The sequence below is a fragment of the Bufo gargarizans genome, chromosome 2 (genome assembly GCF_014858855.1).
Source record: "Bufo gargarizans isolate SCDJY-AF-19 chromosome 2, ASM1485885v1, whole genome shotgun sequence".
NCBI lineage: Eukaryota > Metazoa > Chordata > Amphibia > Anura > Bufonidae > Bufo > Bufo gargarizans.
This window is the reverse complement of record NC_058081.1, coordinates 725,799,412-725,823,889: the sequence shown is the minus strand read 5'-3', so window position 1 is coordinate 725,823,889 and position 24,478 is coordinate 725,799,412. Positions and strand designations below refer to the sequence as shown.

At 47.4% G+C, this 24,478-nt stretch overlaps 1 protein-coding gene across 1 annotated transcript in view; it reads left to right on the top strand.

Annotated features, from left to right (window-relative positions):
• Nucleotides 1–24,478, top strand: part of ATP1A3 (ATPase Na+/K+ transporting subunit alpha 3) — a 45,051-nt gene that overhangs the window by 15,015 nt on the left and 5,558 nt on the right. The window contains exons 10-18 of the mRNA XM_044282653.1: nucleotides 13,437–13,629; nucleotides 13,918–14,093; nucleotides 14,443–14,579; nucleotides 14,918–15,068; nucleotides 15,527–15,695; nucleotides 15,785–15,939; nucleotides 16,055–16,178; nucleotides 17,020–17,165; nucleotides 17,474–17,604. Of these exons, the coding sequence (XP_044138588.1) occupies nucleotides 13,437–13,629; nucleotides 13,918–14,093; nucleotides 14,443–14,579; nucleotides 14,918–15,068; nucleotides 15,527–15,695; nucleotides 15,785–15,939; nucleotides 16,055–16,178; nucleotides 17,020–17,165; nucleotides 17,474–17,604 (1,382 nt within the window). The remainder of the gene's footprint in view (nucleotides 1–13,436; nucleotides 13,630–13,917; nucleotides 14,094–14,442; nucleotides 14,580–14,917; nucleotides 15,069–15,526; nucleotides 15,696–15,784; nucleotides 15,940–16,054; nucleotides 16,179–17,019; nucleotides 17,166–17,473; nucleotides 17,605–24,478) is intronic.

Sequence of the window (24,478 nt, the reverse complement as noted above, 5' to 3'; positions counted from 1 at the left end):
CAATAGCAGCAAAGATAAAAAGAAAATATTGAACATTTGAACAGCCCCTCCCCATAGTCCCAGTATAACAGGCCACTCCGCCTGCAAATCCTCCTCTTTCTTGTAACTCAAGTCCGAACATGCAACAGAACCGGAAAACCAAGAGTCCAGAACATCATGGAACAACAACCGCCTTCCATCCGGAAGCGAAACGAGAAGAGCCGGAAACAGCGCCGAAGGATGCTCCTCGTCCTGTCCACATCAACCGAACGGCCGGAACCAAACTGCCGACGACGTAGACCAACAGACACCGCACACCGGGCCGGTCTCAACCTGAAAAGGTGAAAAACAGAAAATGACAGTAACAAAATTGGGACAAGGTATCCAAAATCAACTGGTTGCGATAAACCTACTCAGGAAAAACTCATAGAGTTAAGATCAACATGCGCATGACAACAAATCAATAACACGTGTAGAATAAACATCAGTCATAATAATAAACATACACATAGGGAGGGAACTCAGGGTGGGCAATACTCGCCTCCGTGTCTTTAATAAAATCATGACTTTACGTCATGAAATAGGAAAATCACCTGATTTTATTACAAGACCCGGAGGCTCATATTGCAAGTTCAAAGTTAAGACAAATTCTCAATGATTGACGAGAAAACGTGAGGACCTGGACGGAAGTAAAATTCTCTGAACGTGGACACCCTGGACCAGTCCGCCAACTTCAAAATGTCCTCCAACCTGGCGCCAGACACCGCCAAAGAGGTAGCGGATGCCCCCCTAGCGGAATGCGCCGAAAAAATGGAAGTGTCCACGCCCGCCAATTCCATGACCCACTTCATCCACCTAGCCAGCGTGGGAGTGGTCACCGGGGCAAAAGGACGAATGGTAGAGAGGAAAAGATGAGAAAACTCCCGTGATCGATGAAGGGAAGTGCGAGCTTCATACTCCTTGAGGCATTCCACCGGACAGAGAGAAGGCGAGGCCGGGAAAGCCGGATAAGCGACTGAGCGTATGTGAGACTTGGTCCTCCTAGAGATGTCAAAGGAGACCCCCTCCGGAGTATACGAGCGGGCATCATAATCCAAAGCCCGGACGTCAGACACCCGCTTGCAGGAGATTAGACAGAAAAGAGTGACGAGCTTCGCCGACAGTTGCCGTAAGGACAGGTCTGAATTCTGAGGCCAAGAAGATAGAAAAGAAAGAACACAAGACACGTCCCAAGTCGCCGAAAATCTAGGTCTAGGAGGCCGAGACATCCGAGAGCCACGCAATAGACGGCATACCAAAGGATGTTGCCCTGCAGGAGTACCGTCAAACCCCTGGTGGGACGCCGAAATGGCCGACCTGAAAAGGCTGATCGTGCGATAGGCCTTGCCCTGATCGAAAAGAGAAGATAGGAAGTGCAAGATCTCCGTCACAGGTGCCGAAACGGGATCCAAGTCCCTAGCCACGCACCAGCGATCCCAAGATCCCCAGGCAGATCTGTAGGATCTTCTGGTTCCTGGGGCCCAAGCGTTCTCCAAAAGGACCCTAGCTGTTCCCGAAACTCCCGGGACCTCCCAGGGTCCCCTGAAATTCGACACGCCAACAGGCGCAGAGATCCGTCCAGGAGAAGAGGATGTAGCTGGTGATTCGGACCTCGGAGGAGAGTCTGAGATGTCGGGAGCAGGCACGGGGTCTCTATCATCATCTCCAGAAGCTGAGGAAACCACGACTGGGAAGTCCAAAACGGGACCAGCAGAACCAGGTCCGCTGCATGACGGCGTACTTGAATCAGGGTCCTGGGAATCAGCTGGAAGGGGGGGAAAGCGTAAAGCAGGCCCCGTGACCAATCCTGTAGGAACGCGTCCACAGCTTCGGCCTCCGGGTCCGGGCGCCAACTGTAGAAACGTGGCCGCTGCGTGTTCAGGCGGGAGGCAAACAGGTCGATACAGCAAGGCCCCCAAAGAGACGTTAAGGAACGGAACACCGCTGGATCTAACTGCCAGTCGCTGGAGTCGGAGAGATATCGAGAGCTCCAATCCGCCCGAATGTTCTGGACGCCCGGAAGATATTCCGCCAAGACAATCAACTCCTTGTCTAGACAGTAGTCCCAGAAATCCTTCGCCAACCGAGAGAGGATGGTGGATCGTGTACCACCCATGCCATTGATGTAACGCACCGCCGACACGTTGTCCATGCGAAGTTGAATGCAGGCCTTGGCCGAGTCTCTCGTGAAACTCTTGATTGCGAACGAACCTGCCAACAGTTCCAGCGCATTGATATGGAATCCCGCTTCGTCCGCTGACCAGCCGCCTCCGGTTGAGATCCCCTCGCAGTGAGCTCCCCAGCCCGACAGGCTGGCATCCGAATCCACCACGAAGTCCGGACGATGACCGAAAATAGCCTTGCCGTTCCAAGCTTGTAAATTGTGGATCCACCAGGACAGCTCCTCCCTGGTTTCCTCGTCCAGGGAAATCCAATCCGCATAGGAAGCCCCCTTCCGGAGGTGGAAAATCTTCAGACGCTGGAGGGCCCGGTAATGTAGTGGGGCTGGGAAGACCGCCTGGATGGATGACGCTAGAAGACCTATGATCCTGGCTAGTTGACGCAACGGGATCTGGGAGGACGACTTGACTCTGCCCAACTCCTTCCGAATGGACCGAACCTTGGACGATGGTAGGCTGAGAGTCCCTGCCGTGGAATCCACCAGAAACCCCAGGAACTCCATCTCGCGAGCCGGGGTGAGACAGGACTTCTCCTGATTGAGAAGGAAACCCAGATCCAACAGGAGATCCATCGTCCAGCGAAGGTGATCTAGTAACACCGCATGATCTTGTGCCATGATCAGGATGTCGTCCAGATAGACGATTAGGCGAACTCCCCGACTGCGTAACCAGGCCATAGCAGGGCGCATCAGCTTGGTGAAGCACCACGGAGCAGAAGAGAGGCCGAAAGGGAGGCATGTAAACCGCCAAACTCTGTCCTTCCAAAGGAAACATAGAAGGTTCCTGGACGCGTCCTCGACAGGGACGGTAAGATAAGCGTCCTTCAGGTCCAACTTGACCATCCAATCGCCCACTAGAAGTAGGTCCCGAAGGAGATGGATGCCCTCCATCTTGAAATGGCGGTACCTGACGAACGCGTTGAGAGCGCGCAAATTGATGACGGGCCGTAGCTGGCCCCCTTTTTTCGCCACCAAGAAAATGTTGCTGATTATCGCACCAGGAGATGCCGGAGCCGGCTCTATGGCCCCTTTGCGGAAGAGATCTGATAGCTCTGAGTCCACAAGCCTGCGGTTCTCCACCGACAGCACTGCCGGGTGTGGGGGCGGAATGGATAGGTGGGAAGATGTCAGCTCTATGTGGAAACCCCTGACCGTAGAGAGAATCCATCGGTCCGAGGTGATGCGTGACCAAGCTCGGGAAAAGAGCCGGAGTCTGCCCCCTACACAAACAGTTAAAGAATTGAAATGAGGCATTGGTCTTACCATAAGGTCGTCTGGAACCAGGGTTTCCTCTGTATCCTCTAGGTCTCCAGGATCCTCCCCGGGAAGGGAAAAAGGAAGATGTCTCTCGCCTCTGCTCCTGGAACGCAGGTCTCTGGGAGAAGGAGCCTCTGCCCGTAGTACGGGACTGAAAATGGGCACGGCCGGACAGACGGCCCCTGAAACACCCGTTTCATAGAACTCTGGGCCTTATCGAGTGCTGTAAAAGCACCGACAAACCGTCCTAAGTCCTTAATAAAAGACTCGCCAAACAGCAGGCCCTGGGCCTCCTTACCGGCTTCGGTAAGCGCCAAGTTGGATAGTTTAGGCTTAATCTTGAAAAGTATGGCCTTGCGCCGTTCAATGGCCAGGGACGTGTTAACGTTTCCTGCCACGCAAATCGCGCGCTGCACCCACTCGCGCAGCTCTAGAGGGTCTACTTGCTTACCCTCGGCCTTGGCAGCCTCGGCCAGGTCAAAAATCTTTGCCAGGGGGCCAAATACGTCCAGGAGCTTGTCCTGACAGGCACGCAGGGCCGACTCCAGACCCTTCCTCGGATTCCACCCAGATTTGGTGAGGAATTGGGTCATTTTGGGGTCTACCGCTGGAGTCTCGCAAACCCTGTTGGGAATTATGGGTCTGGGGCATTCAGCCCTAAGCTTGTTGCGCGCCTCTTTGGAGAGGGGGCAACGCACGCGGGCCTCCAAATACTTGGAGACATGCTCCAACGGCAACCACTCCGCTGACCGAGGGTGGTGTAGGGAATCCGGGTCAAAGAGAGGTTCCCCTGATGGGTCCGTCAAGGACACATCTGCTGCCGAAACCATGGAGCTGCACCCGGGTAAGGGGTTAGAATCTATGACCCCGGAAGGGTCGTCCTCTGCCTCCTCAAAGGCGTCATCTATGGCCTCCTCATCAGAACCGACTTCAGAGCCGGAAGCTGTATCCTGCAGTGCTCTAGCACTTTTCCACCTGCGCGTATGTTCTGCCTGACGCGTACAGGCTCTCTTGCGCGAACCCAGCGCGCCAACATTGGTGGAGACAACGTCACCAGTCAAGCGTGTTCTGGAGGCAAGCCCTGGCCCGGTTGGTTTAGAAACCGTAGCGGGCTGTGGGGCGGTAGAGGCGGCTGGATGGGAGGCAAGGGCCTGGGCAATAGACTGGGATATGACCGAAGTCATTGATCCCATAGCCGCAGCAATCGCATTGGATAAGGTATTTTGAAAAACCAGGGAAGGATCCGCAGAGGGCGTCCCTGTATCACAATCGTCCCCAGAAGGGGTTAAATCAGCCTGAAGCATATCCTCTTCCATAGGGCCCTGCCCACTGAGATCTGTATTGGGCATAATCACACAGCCCGCCTCTATATCTGTAGTGAAGGGGTTAATCTGAAAACTAATCCTACCCTAAGAACTCCGCTGGTGAGGATTTTCCCCAGCCAGGGAGAGGAACTAGAGTGGGGGAGAAAAACCTGATAGAAAAAAACAGGAGCCGGTAGTAGGGAGGCCGCCGAGCACAGGAGCCGGAGAGCAGATGCAGGGCAGTGTGCGCCGAGACTCCGGAGCGCCGCACTGAAACCGGAAGCGGAAGCGCCCGAGATCTCGCGAGATCTCGGGCGGAGCGAAGCGCGGCAAGCAGGAGCGCCGGCGGCAAGATCAGAGGTGAGCCGCGGCGCGAAAGAGAAGCGGATGGGGGATGGAGACCGAGGGGAAGTGCGCAGAGTGAAAAGGACTGGGAGAAAACCAGTCAGATGTCAAAAAGTAAAAACCCTGATAGGGAAAAGGGACAGACAGAAGGGGATGATAACCCCAAAGGGGATAATCGGACACACAGGGGTACTCCTGAAATAGCAGGGTCACCAGAGCTGGGCCAAGGAAATACACAGCATCAGGCAATGGGAAGATCCCACAAAACAACCTGCAAACAATAGAATATCCCACAAAACCCCAAAAAAAGGGGGAAAAACCAATAAGATAACAGTAATAGTAAACAGGCAAATATCACAGGTACTTATCTCTGCGGTCAGCAGCAAAGAAAGAGGAGGATTTGCAGGCGGAGTGGCCTGTTATACTGGGACTATGGGGAGGGGCTGTTCAAATGTTCAATATTTTCTTTTTATCTTTGCTGCTATTGGTCAGAGTAAAGAAGGAGAATAGCAATATGAGCCTCCGGGTCTTGTAATAAAATCTGTATGTAGTGAGCTCCCTCTAGTGGTGGCTGTATAATCTGTATGTAGTGAGCTCCCTCTAGTGGTGACTGTATAATCTGTATGTAGTGAGCGCCCTCTAGTGGTGGCTGTATAATCTGTATGTAGTGAGCTTCCTTTAGTGGTGGCTGTATAATCTGTATGTGGTGAGCTCTCTCTAGTGGTGGCTGTATAATATGTATGTAGTAAGCTCCCCCTAGTGGTTGCTGTATAATCTGTATGTAGTGAGCTCCCTCTAGTGGTGACTGTATAATATGTATGTAGTAAGCTCCCCCTAGTGGTTGCTGTATAATCTGTATGTAGTGAGCTCCCTCTAGTGGTGACTGTATAATCTGTATGTAGTGAGCTCCCCCTAGTGGTGGCTGTATAATCTGTATGTAGTGAGCTCCGTCTAGTGGTGACTGTATAATCTGTATGTAGTGAGCTCCCCCTAGTGGTGGCTGTATAATCTGTATGTAGTGAGCTCTCTCTAGTGGTGGTTGTATAATCTGTATGTAGTGAGCTCCCTCTAGTGGTGGCTGTATAATCTGTATGTAGTGAGCTCCTTCTAGTGGTGGCTGTATAATCTGTATGTAGTGAGCGCCCTCTAGTGGTGGCTGTATAATCTGTATGTAGAGAGCTCCCTCTAGTGGTGACTGTATAATCTGTAAGTAGTAAACTCCCTCTAGTTGTGGCTGTATAATCTGTATGTAGTGAGCTCCCCCTAGTGGTGGCTGTATAATCTTTATGTAGTGTCCTTGTAGTGGTGGCTGTATAATCTTTATGTAGTGAGCTCCCTCTAGTGGTGGATGTATAATCTGTATGTAGTGAGATCCCTCTAGTGGTGGATGTATAATCTGTATGTAGTGAGCTCCCTCTAGTGGTGGCTGTATAATCTGTATGTAGTGAGCTCCCTCTAGTGGTGGATGTATAATCTGTATGTAGTGAGATCCCTCTAGTGGTGGATGTATAATCTGTATGTAGTGAGCTCCCTCTAGTGGTGGCTGTATAATCTCTATGTAGAGAGCTCCCTCTAGTGGTGACTGTATAATCTGTAAGTAGTAAACTCCCTCTAGTTGTGGCTGTATAATCTGTATGTAGTGAGCTCCCCCTAGTGGTGGCTGTATAATCTTTATGTAGTGTCCTTGTAGTGGTGGCTGTATAATCTTTATGTAGTGAGCTCCCTCTAGTGGTGGATGTATAATCTGTATGTAGTGAGATCCCTCTAGTGGTGGATGTATAATCTGTATGTAGTGAGCTCCCTCTAGTGGTGGCTGTATAATCTCTATGTAGTGAGCTCCTTCTAGTGGTGGCTGTATAATCAGGTGATTTTCCTATTTCATGACGTAAAGTCATGATTTTATTAAAGACACGGAGGCGAGTATTGCTATTCTCCTTCTTTACTCTGACCAATAGCAGCAAAGAAAAATATTGAAACATGTGATCAGCCCCTCCCCATAGTCCCAGTATAACAGGCAACTCCGCCTGCAAAACCTCCTCTTTCTTTGTAAACCAAGTCCGAAAGTCCAACAGAACCGAAAACCAAGAGTCCCAGAACATCATGGGAACAAAACCGCCACCCATCCGGAAGCGAACCGGGAACAACTGGAAACAACGCTGAAGGATGCTCCTCGTCCTGTCCACATCACACGATCGGCTGGAACCGAACTGCCGACCCTCCGAACCACGACGTAGACCAATGGGTACAGCACACCAGGCCGGTCTCAACCTAAAAAGGTGAAAAACAGAGAATGATAGAAACAAATTGGGACATTGCATCCAACATCAAAATGGTTGCGACAAACCTACTCAGGAAAAAACTCATAGAGTTAAAACCAATGTGCGAATGACAAACAAATCAAAATCATCCATAGTTAAACATATACATAGGGAGGGAAACATAGGGTGGGCAATACTCGCCTCCGTGTCTTTAATAAAATCATGACTTTACGTCATGAAATAGGAAAATCACCTGATTTTATTACAAGACTCGGAGGCTCGTATTGCAAGTTCAAAGTTAAGACAAATTATCAATGATGGATGAGAAAACATGAGGACCCGGCCTAAAATAAAATTCTCTGAACGTGGAGACTCTGGACCAATCTGCCAACTTTAAAATGTCCTCCAGTCTGGTGCCAGAAACCGCTAAAGAGGTAGCAGATGCCCCCCTAGCGGAATGCATCGAGAAAAGAGAAGTGTCCACGCCCGCAAATTCCATGACCCACTTCATCCACCTAGCCAGCGTGGGAGTGGTTACTGGGGCAGAATGGTAGAAAGGAAGAGCTGAGGAAACTCCTGCGATCAATGAAGAGAAGTGCGAGCTTTATATTCCTTGAGGCACGCCACCAGAAAAGGCGAGGCCGGGAAAGCAGGATAAGCGACCGAACGTATGTGGGTCTTAGTCCTCCTAGAGATGTCAAAGGAGACCCCCTCCGGGGTATACGAGCGGGCATCATAATCCAAAGCCCGGACGTCTGACACCCGCTTGCAGGAAATCAGACAGAAAGGGGTGACAAGCTTCGCCGACAGCTGCCTTAGGGAAAGGTCTGCATTCTGAGGCCAAGAAGACAAAAAAGAAAGGACACAAGATACATCCCAAGTGGCAGAAAACCTAGTCCTCGGAGGACGAGACATAAGAGAGCCGCGTAAGAGACGGCAGACCAAAGGATGTTGACCCGCAGGAATGCCGTCAAAACCTTGATGAGACGCGGATATGGCCGATCTGAACAGGCTGATCGTGCGATAGGCTTTGCCCTGGTCAAATAGAGAAGACAGGAAATGCAAGATCTCCGTCACAGGTGCCGAAACTGGATCCAAGTCCCTAGCCACGCACCAGCGAGCCCAAGATCCCCAGGCTGATCTGTAAGATCTTCTGGTTCCTGGGGCCCATGCGTTCTCCAAAAGGACTCTAGCTGTTCCCGAAACTCCCGGGACCTCCCAGGGTCCCCTGAAATCTGACATGCCAACAGGCGCAGGGATCCGTCCAAGAGAAGAGGATGCGGTTGGTGATGCGGACCTCAGAGGAGAGTCTGAGATATCGGGAGCAGGTACGGGATCTCTATCATCATCTCCAGAAGGTGGAAAACCACGATTGGGAGTTCCAAAATGGGACCAGAAGAACCAGATCCGCCACATAACGGCGTACTTGAATCAGGGTCCTGGGAATCAGCTGGAAGGGAGGAAACGTGTAGAGCAGGCCCTTGGACCAATCCTGTAGGAACGCGTCCACCTCTTCAGCTTCCGGGTCCGGGCGCCAGCTGTAGAAGCGTTGTAGTTGCGTGTTCAGGCGCGAAGCAAACAGGTCGATGCAGAAAGGTCCCCAAAGCGACGTTAAGGAACAGAACACCGCTGGATCTAACTGCCAGTCGCTGGAGTCGGATAGATACCGAGAACTCCAATCCGCATGAATGTTCTGGACACCTGGAAGATATTCCGCTAAGACAATCAACTCCTTGTCTAGGCAGTAGTCCCAGAAGTCCTTCGCCAAACGAGATAAGATGGTGGAACGGGAGCCGTCCATGCCGTTGATGTAACGCACTGCCGACACATTGTCCATGCGTAGTTGAATGCAGGATCTGGCCGTGTCTCTCGTGAAGCTCTTGATGGCGAACGAACCTGCCAACAGTTCCAGCACATTGATATGAAATCCTGCTTCGGCCACTGACCAGCCGCCTCCAGTTGTGATCCCCTCGCAATAAGCTCCCCAGCCCGACAGGCTGGCATCCAAATCCACCACGAAGTCTGGACGATGACCAAAAATAGCCTTGCCGTTCCAAGCTTGCATATTATGGATCCACCAGGACAGCTCCTCCTTGGTCTCCTCGTCCAGCGAAATCCATTCCGCATAGGAAGCTCCCGTCCGCAGGTGGGAAATTTTCAGACGCTGAAGAGCCCGGTAATGTAGTGGGGCTGGGAAAACTGCCTGGATAGATGAGGCCAGCAGACCTATGATTCTCGCTAGTTGATGCAATGGGATCTGGGAAGATGACTTGGCTCTGCACAATTCCTTCCGTAACGACCGAACCTTGGCCAGTGGCAGGCTGAGTGTCCCCGCCGTGGAATCCACCAGAAACCCCAGGAACTCCATCTCGTGAGACGGGGTGAGGCAGGACTTCTCCTGATTGAGGAGGAAACCCAGATCCGACAGGAGATCCATCGTCCAGCGAAGGTGATTCAGTAACACCGACCGATTCTGGGCCATGATCAGAATGTCGTCCAGATACACGATGAGGCGAACTCCCCGACTGCGGAGCCATGCCATAGCCGGGCGCATCAACTTGGTAAAGCACCACGGAGCTGAAGAGAGGCCGAACGGGAGGCATGTGAACCGCCAAATCCTGTCCTTCCAAGAGAAACAGAGAAGGTTTCTGGACGCGTCCTCGACAGGGACAGTAAGATAAGCGTCCTTCAGGTCCAACTTGACCATCCAATCGCCCACCTGCAGAAGGTCCCGAAGGAGATGGATGCCCTCCATCTTGAAGTGGCGGTACCTGACGAACGCGTTGAGAGCGCGTAAATTGATGATGGGCCGCAGTTGGCCCCCTTTCTTCGCCACTAGGAAAATGTTGCTGATTATCACAAAAAGGGACATCGGAGCCGGCTCTATGGCTCCCTTGCGGAAAAGATCTGACAACTCTGAGTCCACCAGTATGCGGCTCTCCACCGACAGCACTAGAGGGTGTGGAGGCGGAATCGACAGTGGGGAGGACGTAAGCTCGATGTGGAAACCCCTGACCGTGGATAGGACCCATTGGTCTGAGGTGATACGGGACCAAGCTGGAGAAAAAAGACGTAGTCTGCCCCCTACACAAACATTTAAAGAATTGAAATGAGTTGGAAGACTTACCGTAGGGACGTCTGGAATTAGGATTCCCTCTGTATACTCTTGAACGCCAGGAACTTCCCCGGGAAGGGAAAAAAGACGACGGCTCCCGTCTGTGCTCCTGGAAGGCAGATCTCTGAGAGAAGGAGCCTCGGCCCAAACCACGGGATTGAAACTGGGCACGGCCGGACAGGCGGCCCCTAAAACTGCTGGCCCTGGTAGAGACCCTACCGTGGAAAACCCTCTTCATAGAGCTTTGGGCTTTGTCTAGGGCAGTGAAAGCTCCAACAAAACGCCCTAGGTCCTTGATGAAGGACTCGCCAAATAATAGGCCCTGGGCCTCCTTACCAGCCTCAGTAAGAGCCAGGTTAGATAACTTGGGCTCAATTTTGAAAAGAATGGCTTTACGCCTCTCGATAGCTAGGGACGTATTTACGTTACCCGCTATGCAAATGGACCGTTGCACCCATTCGCGCAGTTCCACAGGATCTACCTGCTTATTCTCGGCCTTTGCCACTTCCGCAAGGTCAAACAATTTAGCTAGCGGCCCGAAAATGTCAAGGAGCTTGTCCTGACAAGATCTTAACGCTGACTCCAGACCCCTACGCGGGTTCCACCCCGATTTAGTGAGTAACTGGGTCATTTTGGGGTCCACAGAAGGAGTCTCGCAAACCTTATTGGGGATGACAGGTCCGGGGCATTCCGCCCTAAGTTTATTGCGAGCCTCTTTGGAAAGAGGGCAGCGCACACGAGCCTCCAGGTATTTAGAAACATGCTCCAATGGCAACCACTCAGCAGAACAGGGATGGTGGAGCGAATCCGGGTCAAACAAGGGTTCCCCGGAGGGATCCGTCAAAGATGCAGGCATGATCTCTGCAGCCGACATTTGGGAGCTACACCCGGGAAGAGGGTTATGATCTATGACCCCGGAGGGGTCCTCCTCTGCCTCCTCAAACGCCTCCTCAAAGGCGTCATCCATAGCCTCCTCATCGGATCCGACCTTCAGACTATAAGACACACTTTTCCCACCCGAAAAATGGCAACGTGTCATATAGTCCGAAAGTCTGTTTCCATTATGAAAGTGGTCATTAGCATGCGGGAAGGACAGGGAGGTGAGGACAGCGCTGTGCTGGCTGGACTAGCCTTCCCTGGTCTTCTGGGTCCCGCTGTGGTGTTCTGACTGTGCACAGTGGCAGAACGTAGTGCATGTAGGTGTCCTGGATCTGTGGCGCTATCCGGAGCAAGCAAGGTAAGTTTACTTATTTTTGTAACGTCTGATCTGAGTTCTGATGGGGTCTGGGGGGGTCCAATCTGAGGCTGAGTGGGGCTGGGGGGGCCATCTGAGGCTTATAGGGTCTGTTCTTAGGATTATGGCTGGGGGTGCGATTTAAGGCTGATTGGATTTGATCTGAGTCTTTTGGGGGCGGGGGGGATTGATCTGAGACTAAGGACTAAGTGTCTGAAACGCGTCAACTGGTGTTGGAGTGTGAGGTTTGATCCACATGCTGTAATTTTGCTACCACAAATGAAGAGACAAGCGACACAACAATTACTTTGCAGTGCTGGAACTTCATTTATCATTGTTTTGCTGGGATGTCTGATCTGAGGCCAATGGGGGCCGAGGGGTCTGACCTGAAGCTGGTGTGGGCTGGGAGCTGCGATCTGAGGCTGATTTGATCTTTTAGGGGCTGGGGCGTTCTGATCTGAGGCTGATGGAGGCTGGGAGGGTTTGATAGGGGTCTGATCTGAGGCTGGAAAGATCTGATGGGGGTCTGATCTGAGGTATAATGAAGAATGGGGGTCTTATGGGGATCTGATTTGGGGGCCTGCTCTGAGGTCTGATGGAAAATATTTTTTTCTTATTTTCCTCCTCCAAATCCTAGGTGCGTCTTATCGTCGGAAACCCCCCAGTAATAACTGTAATAATCACGTTTGGTATAGCATGGACATCACAGGGAGTTTAAAGACCCCACCTGCCAATGCTGGCATTTCCACATAATGAGCATCTCCCATTCTGGGGCCACTACACCAGTCATTTTTGGTATTTAAAACAATTGGCATTGTGAAAACATGTTGGCGCCTGTATGTCCATCAGAGTGGAGGGGAAGGCGTACTTGATATTTCACATCTGCCAGCTGAGTGAGAGAGGTCGAGTACACGTGTAATGAAGGCCTCCCCTGAAGGCTGGGCCAAAACTGGGAGGACTCCTCTCAACGCCACTCCTTAACAAATTGGGATAAAAATGAGGGATTTTGGACATTTCTTTGACGCAATATGGGGATCCGATGAACATTGGATTGTGTTCCACGTTCCCCGAGACCAGAAACAGACTCTTATCAAGCCGTTCACTAAGTATAAAGGACCTTTCTGTATTAGTCCTTTTATTTTTCTAACGTTCTGCACATTTATCTTTGTTATTCCTTTTTATTTCTTGGAGCCTGAGTCCTGTACATTTTCATTACATTAATGGTTTACCCTCCATTGTAAGTGTATGAGTGTGGTTTGTGTTACCGTGTGTCTGCTATTAGTGTGGCCTGTGCTACTGGGCGCCTGCCGGGGAGCGAGCGCTGCAGGGTTTTCCATGAGCCCACAATTAATGTAAATATCATAGAGGGTGGAAGTATGTTGGGGTGTGATTTATGTTCAATCTGTGGCCTGCGTGTAGGGGCGTGAGACATTGAGTGCGTGAAATAGATGGACTCTTGGCAGTCGCCCCCACCCCCCGGGTCATGTGACAGGAGGGTCCCTGTAGGTGACAGTACATTCAGGGGTTCTCTTCATGGGGTCGCGTGATGTGCATGCACACCCCAGATTGTGTTAACCATTGCCTAGCTGTTCCCTTGATGATATTCGCCTTACTGGATCTTGAAAAAACTTTATTTTACCTTAATTAAGAAAATATGAGGGGTTGTAGTACATACATTTCTAGTAAGGAATACGTGAGCTTCTTTATACCTTGTCTTCCTCCTCAGCTGTCCATCCATGAGACTGAAGACCCTAATGATAACCGCTACCTGCTTGTAATGAAGGGGGCCCCTGAGAGGATCCTGGATGTCTGCTCCACCATAATAATCCAGGGCAAAGAGCAGCCACTGGATGAGGAGCTGAAAGAGGCATTCCAGAATGCGTACCTGGAGCTCGGAGGACTTGGGGAGAGAGTGCTGGGTATGCAAAAACCAAACCATGCGCCTCATACACAGAGGAAATCGTTCTATAACTATAGAAATATAGTATACATATGGCTGGCCATGTCTGAGGACACGATGATCACAGCGCTGTGCACAATCCTACATACAGAGACCAGAGAGACATGTGAAAGCTCTCACATCTGATATCTAGGCTGAGATTTCATTGCCCGGGGATGCACTCCTGAGAGATTCTGATGGAGACATGTCCCTTCATCTTGGAGAGCTTGCACGTCATGGTGATGTCTTCTCTTTCTCTTCTCTGCAGGATTCTGCCATTATTATTTCCCAGAGGAACTGCATCCCAAGGGCTTCGCTTTCGATACTGAGGACCTTAATTTCAGCACTGAGAACCTCTGCTTTGTAGGACTCATGTCTATGATTGACCCACCCAGAGCAGCTGTACCTGATGCAGTGGGCAAATGCAGAAGTGCGGGGATCAAGGTGAGGCGGGGGTGTTGAAGGGGAATCCTGCTAGAAAAGACCAAATAGATCTGAGGTTGACTACAGGATTGGTGGGGACCATGAGTTTTGGTTGTCTGGCAGCTTCCTGGGCATGGGGACTGCAATGGTCTCCAACCTGTGGTTCTCCTACTTGAGGATCACCTTCCTAGGCACTGCTCATGTCCATTATTTTACCCTTTGTTCAGTATGATGTTGACAGGGAGCAACATTTTGGGAAACACCAACGATTCGATCTTCTGCAAGGACTCCATGATATGCAGAAGAAAAGAAAGAAGACATTTCTGGTCTACATCACAGGGACCATAATCTGATTCTTATGTTCCGCCAGGTAATCATGGTGACCGGGGATCATCCAATCACAGCCAAAGCTATTGCCAAAGGTGTGGGCATCATCTCAGAGGGTAATGAGACTGTGGAAGATATCGCAGCCAGACTCAACATCCCAGTCTCCCAGGTCAATCCCAGGTAGGACAGAACCAGTAGAGCATGTTCATAACGTGATAGAAGGAGGATCATAGGTCTGGGATCTGAGGTCTAGGCTGCTGTTGAGTTGTTGGGTCCTCCAACATGAGGGGTCTTTATGGTCCTTGTTCGATATTGTTTTCCACATGCTAAGACAATATTTTACACCTCTGTGTAAGTTCTGCAGGGACATAGACCTGGGATAGTCCTACAGACAGCAGTTTAGACCTCAGCTTCCTGGATCCCTTAAGTAGGGAGAGAAAGACAGTGAAGAAACTAATATAAAGAGTAATGAGGATGTAGGAAACTGACTAATGGTTCTGTGGATGTGGTCTCACCAGGGATGCCAAGGCTTGTGTCATCCATGGTACAGACCTGAAGGACATGAGCGCAGAGCACATGGACGAGATCCTGCAGAACCACACAGAGATTGTCTTTGCCCGCACATCCCCACAGCAGAAACTCATCATTGTGGAAGGATGCCAGCGCCAGGTGAGGGCACAGCATGGCACACTGCCCCGAAATGCATGGATGTGAAACATTGCAGGCTATGGATAATTTGGTGGTAATTTATGGTTCGGAATGATAGAAACCAATGGTGTGTGTACAATGGAAGGAGCCCATATAGCTGTGATAGGGATCAATTCAGATTAGCCACTGCCCCTCACCCCAAATGCACAACCTGGTGACATAACGGGGATAAAAGAAGACCCATGTCCATCAAGTTCAGCTGGAGGAGGGCAGAGGATGCAAATCAAGGGCCCTTTTTTCTGTGGGTCCTCTTTGTAGATCCCTGTGTGAACCCTACATACGTGGCCCACCAGTGACTCAGAGACCCCTTATCTACTATACAGACAGTACAGCCCAGACAATTCACAGGAAATGACAGTCATAGTGGCACTAGGACAACAATTGGGACCTTGTCTTATCTAATTTCTGATCTTTCTCAGGGGGCTATAGTGGCGGTCACTGGTGATGGTGTCAATGACTCCCCGGCTCTGAAGAAAGCCGACATCGGGGTGGCGATGGGAATTGCAGGTTCTGATGTCTCTAAACAAGCCGCTGATATGATCTTGCTGGATGATAATTTTGCTTCCATTGTCACCGGTGTGGAGGAAGGTAAGAAGGGATGGATGATGTGTGGCAGACAAAGCGTTGAACCCAAGTCGCCTCCATAGAGAAATAAAAAAAATGTTTTCCTTCCACAGGTCGCCTGATCTTTGATAACCTGAAGAAGTCCATCGCCTACACCCTGACCAGTAACATTCCTGAGATCACCCCCTTCCTGCTCTTCATTATGGCCAATATCCCTCTTCCTTTGGGCACCATCACCATCCTGTGCATTGATCTGGGCACTGACATGGTGAGTTTGGAAGGGGGGAAGATGACATCGTGTCTAATGCTCCACACACATGGTCCCACAGAGGAGGCCGATATCCTTTATTATGGCTATAACTTCATGAAAACCTGTGTTTTAGGTGCCCGCCATCTCCCTGGCCTATGAAGCTGCTGAGAGCGACATCATGAAAAGGCAGCCAAGAAATCCCCGTACAGACAAACTGGTGAATGAACGACTGATCAGCATGGCATACGGGCAGATTGGTGAGTATTTATGTGATGGCAAGCAGTGGTCCGGATTTTGGTAGGTTCTTGCATTATATTATTCACTACTGTAAAACGCAGTCATCATTAACGCACAGCATTTACATCTGATCAGATCCCCATCGATCCCTGCAGCGCCATCACAGGCGAAATCAAGCATTACACAATGCGCACTGATATCAATGGACGGTGTGTGCAGGACATGCTGGGTCCTCCAGAGTAAGACACGCTGGGTAGCTGTTCTCTCTGGCGTTTAGATGAAGGGCCTCTTTATTAACCAGCACGTCTCTAATATCGTAATTGGAAATGAGGTAATTCGGGCAATCCCTCCAATTCTGAGTTAATAGAGTGGGCCCTCTGCTCAGGACCTCGTAGAGTGTATAATACTTCCATTTCACTGGTGTTGCAGGAAAATTGACCCCTTAGGTTATATCAACATGACTGAAGAAAAAATGGAGGTTAAAAACAGCAAAACAGTCCACTATTTATGGCCTTTTTTTTCACAGCTGCCTTTTTGAAAAAGGACCATTAAACAGCCCCTTGTATAGATACTGTCAGCGTGAAAAAACAGACAAAACAGGACACGTCCGGTGTTCATGGTCCATTTAAGAAATGAATGTGGACTAACTCATTAGACAGTCATTGTTCTGAAAGCGGAGGTCACACGTACCCAAGGCCTCACTGCCAGTTCCCACCACAGATCACAGCTGATTGATGGGGATGATTCTATATCTCGCCTAATCACTGATGAACACGTCCTAACAAAGGACATAAAGGCACGGATGACATAAAGCTTCCAACTTTCCATCATTCGTCTTCTGCTTCTTGCGTTTCGTCTCAGGTATGATCCAGGCTCTCGGCGGCTTCTTCTCCTACTTAGTCATCCTTGCAGAGAATGGGTTCTTGCCATCACACTTGATTGGTATTCGTTTAAATTGGGATGACAGAACGGTTAATGACTTGGAAGACAGCTATGGCCAACAATGGGTGAGTGTCAAGCATCTTCATGGTGGAGACTCAAATCCAAACGTCATTCGAGCCCTTACTAAAGCCCCGCTGAGGTCAGCTGCAGCTCCTGCTCATGGTCTTCATTCCCCCTTTTGATATTGCTGTCCATGGGGCACATATTTGGCTTGTGCAAATTTCCATTGGTTACTTTGAGCACTTTTGGTTTGGTTCACGACGCATGAAATTTAACTTACAAGCAGCCTTCGATTCATTTATAGCAGAGGATCAGCGGGCTGGTGGAGATTTGCTCCCACCTTCATTCACCTCATGTCTATGCTCTCCTTCAGACATACGAGCAGCGCAAGATTGTGGAGTTCACATGTCACACGGCCTTTTTCGTCAGTATTGTGGTCGTCCAGTGGGCTGACGTCATCATCTGCAAAACCAGAAGAAACTCCGTGTTCCAGCAGGGCATGAAGTAAGTGATCAAATGGCAGTATCATCTTTAGTCACAATTTATACTTATTTTTTAGAATTTTTTAAGCTTCCCATAGTTTGGTACATTTCTAAAAATAGGCTTTTTTTATATTTGAGCTGTTCCTGTGAATTTAAGTCACACCGAAATAGATTTCTTATTTGCGTTCTTGTCATTCTCTTCTGTAAATGTTAATACATTACAAGTCTGAGCAGGGACTTCTCTAAGGGCAGGTTATTTTATTATAAGTCTGAGCAGGGACTTCTCTAAGGGCAGGTTATTTTATTACAAGTCTGAGCAGGGACTTCTCTAAGGGCAGGTTATGTTATTACAAGTCTGAGCAGGGACTTATCTAAGGGCAGGTTATTTTATTACAAGTCTGAGCAGGGACTTATCTAAGGGCAGGTTATGTTATTACAAGTCTGAGCAGGGACTTATCTAAGGGCAGGTTATTTTATTACAAGTCTGAGCAGGGACTTCTCTAAGGGCAGGTTATTTTATTATAAGTCTGAGCAGGGACTTCTCTAAGGGCAGGTTATTTTATTACAAGTCTGAGCAGGGACTTATCTAAGGGCAGGTTATTTTATTACAAGTCTGAGCAGGGACTTATCTAAGGGCAGGTTATTTTATTACAAGTCTGAGCAGGGACTTATCTAAGGGCAGGTTATTTTATTATAAGTCTGAGCAGGGACTCATCTAAGGGCAGGTTATTTTATTACAAGTCTGAGCAGGGACTTCTCTAAGGGCAGGTTATTTTATTATAAGTCTGAGCAGGGACTCATCTAAGGGCAGGTTATGTTATTACAAGTCTGAGCAGGGACTTCTCTAAGGGCAGGTTATGTTATTACAAGTCTGAGCAGGGACTTATCTAAGTGCAGGTTATTTTATTACAAGTCTGAGCAGGGACTTATCTAAGGGCAGGTTATTTTATTATAAGTCTGAGCAGGGACTTCTCTAAGGGCAGGTTATGTTATTATAAGTCTGAGCAGGGACTTATCTAAGGGCAGGTTATGTTATTATAAGTCTGAGCAGGGACTTATCTAAGGGCAGGTTATGTTATTACAAGTCTGAGCAGGGACTTCTCTAAGGGCAGGTTATTTTATTATAAGTCTGAGCAGGGACTTATCTAAGGGCAGGTTATTTTATTATAAGTCTGAGCAGGGACTTCTCTAAGGGCAGGTTATTTTATTACAAGTCTGAGCAGGGACTTATCTAAGGGCAGGTTATTTTATTATAAGTCTGAGCAGGGACTTATCTAAGGGCAGGTTATTTTATTATAAGTCTGAGCAGGGACTTCTCTAAGGGCAGGTTATTTTATTACAAGTCTGAGCAGGGACTTCTCTAAGGGCAGGTTATTTTATTACAAGTCTGAGCAGGGACTTATCTAAGGGCAGGTTATTTTATTATAAGTCTGAGCAGGGACTTCTCTAAGGGCAGGTTATTTTATTACAAGTCTGAGCAGGGACTCATCTAAGGGCAGGTTATGTTATTACAAGTCTGAGCAGGGACTTATCTAAGGGCAGGTTATTTTATTATAAGTCTGAGCAGGGACTTATCTAAGGGCAGGTTATTTTATTACAAGTCTGAGCAGGGACTTATCTAAGGGCAGGTTATGTTATTACAAGTCTGAGCAGGGACTTATCTAAGGGCAGGTTATTTTATTACAAGTCTGAGCAGTGACTTATCTAAGGGCAGGTTATTTTATTATAAGTCTGAGCAGGGACTTCTCTAAGGGCAGGTTATTTTATTATAAGTCTGAGCAGGGACTTATCTAAGGGCAGGTTATTTTATTATAAGTCTGAGCAGGGACTTATCTAAGGGCAGGTTATTTTATTACAAGTCTGAGCAGGGACTTATCTAAGGGCAGGTTATTTTATTATAAGTCTGAGCAGGGACTTATCTAAGGGCAGGTTATGTTATTACAAGTCTGAGCAGGGACTTATCTAAGGGCAGGTTATTTTATTACAAGTCTGAGCAGGGACTTATCTAAGGTCAGGTTATTTTATTATAAGTCTGAGCAGGGACTTCTCTAAGGGCAGGTTATTTTATTACAAGTCTGAGCAGGGACTTATCTAAGGGCAGGTTATTTTATTACAAGTCTGAGCAGGGACTTCTCTAAGGGCAGGTTATTTTATTATAAGTCTGAGCAGGGACTTATCTAAGGGCAGGTTATTTTATTATAAGTCTGAGCAGGGACTTCTCTAAGGGCAGGTTATTTTATTATAAGCCTGAGCAGGGACTTATCTAAGGGCAGGTTATTTTATTACAAGTCTGAGCAGGGACTTCTCTAAGGGCAGGTTATTTTATTACAAGTCTGAGCAGGGACTTCTCTAAGGGCAGGTTATTTTATTATAAGTCTGAGCAGGGACTTCTCTAAGGGCAGGTTATTTTATTACAAGTCTGAGCAGGGACTTATCTAAGGGCAGGTTATTTTATTACAAGTCTGAGCAGGGACTTCTCTAAGGGCAGGTTATTTTATTATAAGTCTGAGCAGGGACTTATCTAAGGGCAGGTTATTTTATTATAAGTCTGAGCAGGGACTTCTCTAAGGGCAGGTTATTTTATTATAAGTCTGAGCAGGGACTTCTCTAAGGGCAGGTTATTTTATTACAAGTCTGAGCAGGGACTTATCTAAGGGCAGGTTATTTTATTATAAGTCTGAGCAGGGACTTCTCTAAGGGCAGGTTATTTTATTATAAGTCTGAGCAGGGACTTATCTAAGGGCAGGTTATTTTATTATAAGTCTGAGCAGGGACTTATCTAAGGGCAGGTTATTTTATTACAAGTCTGAGCAGGGACTTATCTAAGGGCAGGTTATTTTATTATAAGTCTGAGCAGGGACTTATCTAAGGGCAGGTTATGTTATTACAAGTCTGAGCAGGGACTTCTCTAAGGGCAGGTTATTTTATTATAAGTCTGAGCAGGGACTTATCTAAGGGCAGGTTATTTTATTATAAGTCTGAGCAGGGACTTCTCTAAGGGCAGGTTATTTTATTACAAGTCTGAGCAGGGACTTATCTAAGGGCAGGTTATTTTATTACAAGTCTGAGCAGGGACTTCTCTAAGGGCAGGTTATTTTATTACAAGTCTGAGCAGGGACTTCTCTAAGGGCAGGTTATGTTATTACAAGTCTGAGCAGGGACTTCTCTAAGGGCAGGTTATGTTATTATAAGTCTGAGCAGGGACTTATCTAAGGGCAGGTTATGTTATTATAAGTCTGAGCAGGGACTTATCTAAGGGCAGGTTATGTTATTACAAGTCTGAGCAGGGACTTATCTAAGGGCAGGTTATTTTATTACAAGTCTGAGCAGGGACTTATCTAAGGGCAGGTTATTTTATTATAAGTCTGAGCAGGGACTTATCTAAGGGCAGGTTATTTTATTATAAGTCTGAGCAGGGACTTATCTAAGGGCAGGTTATTTTATTATAAGTCTGAGCAGGGACTTCTCTAAGGGCAGGTTATTTTATTACAAGTCTGAGCAGGGACTTATCTAAGGGCAGGTTATTTTATTACAAGTCTGAGCAGGGACTTCTCTAAGGGCAGGTTATTTTATTACAAGTCTGAGCAGGGACTTCTCTAAGGGCAGGTTATGTTATTACAAGTCTGAGCAGGGACTTCTCTAAGGGCAGGTTATGTTATTATAAGTCTGAGCAGGGACTTATCTAAGGGCAGGTTATGTTATTATAAGTCTGAGCAGGGACTTATCTAAGGGCAGGTTATGTTATTACAAGTCTGAGCAGGGACTTATCTAAGGGCAGGTTATTTTATTACAAGTCTGAGCAGGGACTTATCTAAGGGCAGGTTATTTTATTATAAGTCTGAGCAGGGACTTATCTAAGGGCAGGTTATTTTATTACAAGTCTGAGCAGGGACTTATCTAAGGGCAGGTTATTTTATTATAAGTCTGAGCAGGGACTTCTCTAAGGGCAGGTTATTTTATTACAAGTCTGAGCAGGGACTTCTCTAAGGGCAGGTTATTTTATTACAAGTCTGAGCAGGGACTTATCTAAGGGCAGGTTATGTTATTACAAGTCTGAGCAGGGACTTCTCTAAGGGCAGGTTATTTTATTATAAGTCTGAGCAGGGACTTATCTAAGGGCAGGTTATGTTATTACAAGTCTGAGCAGGGACTTCTCTAAGGGCAGGTTATTTTATTATAAGTCTGAGCAGGGACTTATCTAAGGGCAGGTTATTTTATTATAAGTCTGAGCAGGGACTTCTCTAAGGGCAGGTTATTTTATTACAAGTCTGAGCAGGGACTTCTCTAAGGGCAGGTTATTTTATTACAAGTCTGAGCAGGGACTTCTCTAAGGGCAGGTTATGTTATTACAAGTCTGAGCAGGGACTTCTCTAAGGGCAGGTTATTTTATTACAAGTCTGAGCAGGGACTTCTCTAAGGGCAGGTTATGTTATTACAAGTCTGAGCAGGGACTTATCTAAGGGCAGGTTATGTTATTACAAGTCTGAGCAGGGACTTATCTAAGGGCAGGTTATTTTATTACAAGTCTGAGCAGGGACTTATCTAAGGGCAGGTTATTTTATTATAAGTCTGAGCAGGGACTTATCTAAGGGCAGGTTATTTTATTATAAGTCTGAGCAGGGACTTATCTAAGTGCAGGTTATTTTATTACAAGTCTGAGCAGGGACTTATCTAAGGGCAGGTTATTTTATTATAAGTCTGAGCAGGGACTTCTCTAAGGGCAGGTTATGTTATTACAAGTCTGAGCAGGGACTTATCTAAGTGCAGGTTATTTTATTACAAGTCTGAGCAGGGACTTATCTAAGGGCAGGTTATTTTATTATAAGTCTGAGCAGGGACTTCTCTAAGGGCAGGTTATTTTATTATAAGTCTGAGCAGGGACTTCTCTAAGGGCAGGTTATTTTATTATAAGTCTGAGCAGGGACTTATCTAAGGGCAGGTTATTTTATTATAAGTCTGAGCAGGGACTTCTCTAAGGGCAGGTTATTTTATTACAAGTCTGAGCAGGGACTTCTCTAAGGGCAGGTTATGTTATTACAAGTCTGAGCAGGGACTTATCTAAGTGCAGGTTATTTTATTACAAGTCTGAGCAGGGACTTATCTAAGTGCAGGTTATTTTATTACAAGTCTGAGCAGGGACTTCTCTAAGGGCAGGTTATGTTATTATAAGTCTGAGCAGGGACTTCTCTAAGGGCAGGTTATTTTATTACAAGTCTGAGCAGGGACTTCTCTAAGGGCAGGTTATTTTATTACAAGTCTGAGCAGGGACTTATCTAAGGGCAGGTTATGTTATTACAAGTCTGAGCAGGGACTTCTCTAAGGGCAGGTTATTTTATTATAAGTCTGAGCAGGGACTTATCTAAGGGCAGGTTATGTTATTACAAGTCTGAGCAGGGACTTCTCTAAGGGCAGGTTATTTTATTATAAGTCTGAGCAGGGACTTATCTAAGGGCAGGTTATTTTATTATAAGTCTGAGCAGGGACTTCTCTAAGGGCAGGTTATTTTATTACAAGTCTGAGCAGGGACTTCTCTAAGGGCAGGTTATTTTATTACAAGTCTGAGCAGGGACTTCTCTAAGGGCAGGTTATGTTATTACAAGTCTGAGCAGGGACTTCTCTAAGGGCAGGTTATTTTATTACAAGTCTGAGCAGGGACTTCTCTAAGGGCAGGTTATGTTATTACAAGTCTGAGCAGGGACTTATCTAAGGGCAGGTTATGTTATTACAAGTCTGAGCAGGGACTTATCTAAGGGCAGGTTATTTTATTACAAGTCTGAGCAGGGACTTATCTAAGGGCAGGTTATTTTATTATAAGTCTGAGCAGGGACTTATCTAAGGGCAGGTTATTTTATTATAAGTCTGAGCAGGGACTTATCTAAGTGCAGGTTATTTTATTACAAGTCTGAGCAGGGACTTATCTAAGGGCAGGTTATTTTATTATAAGTCTGAGCAGGGACTTCTCTAAGGGCAGGTTATGTTATTACAAGTCTGAGCAGGGACTTATCTAAGTGCAGGTTATTTTATTACAAGTCTGAGCAGGGACTTATCTAAGGGCAGGTTATTTTATTATAAGTCTGAGCAGGGACTTCTCTAAGGGCAGGTTATTTTATTATAAGTCTGAGCAGGGACTTCTCTAAGGGCAGGTTATTTTATTATAAGTCTGAGCAGGGACTTATCTAAGGGCAGGTTATTTTATTATAAGTCTGAGCAGGGACTTCTCTAAGGGCAGGTTATTTTATTACAAGTCTGAGCAGGGACTTCTCTAAGGGCAGGTTATGTTATTACAAGTCTGAGCAGGGACTTATCTAAGTGCAGGTTATTTTATTACAAGTCTGAGCAGGGACTTATCTAAGTGCAGGTTATTTTATTACAAGTCTGAGCAGGGACTTCTCTAAGGGCAGGTTATGTTATTACAAGTCTGAGCAGGGACTTATCTAAGGGCAGGTTATGTTATTATAAGTCTGAGCAGGGACTTCTCTAAGGGCAGGTTATTTTATTACAAGTCTGAGCAGGGACTTATCTAAGGGCAGGTTATTTTATTATAAGTCTGAGCAGGGACTTATCTAAGGGCAGGTTATTTTATTATAAGCCTGAGCAGGGACTTATCTAAGGGCAGGTTATTTTATTATAAGTCTGAGCAGGGACTTCTCTAAGGGCAGGTTATTTTATTATAAGCCTGAGCAGGGACTTCTCTAAGGGCAGGTTATTTTATTATAAGTCTGAGCAGGGACTTCTCTAAGGGCAGGTTATGTTATTACAAGTCTGAGCAGGGACTTATCTAAGGGCAGGTTATTTTATTATAAGTCTGAGCAGGGACTTCTCTAAGGGCAGGTTATTTTATTATAAGTCTGAGCAGGGACTTATCTAAGGGCAGGTTATTTTATTATAAGTCTGAG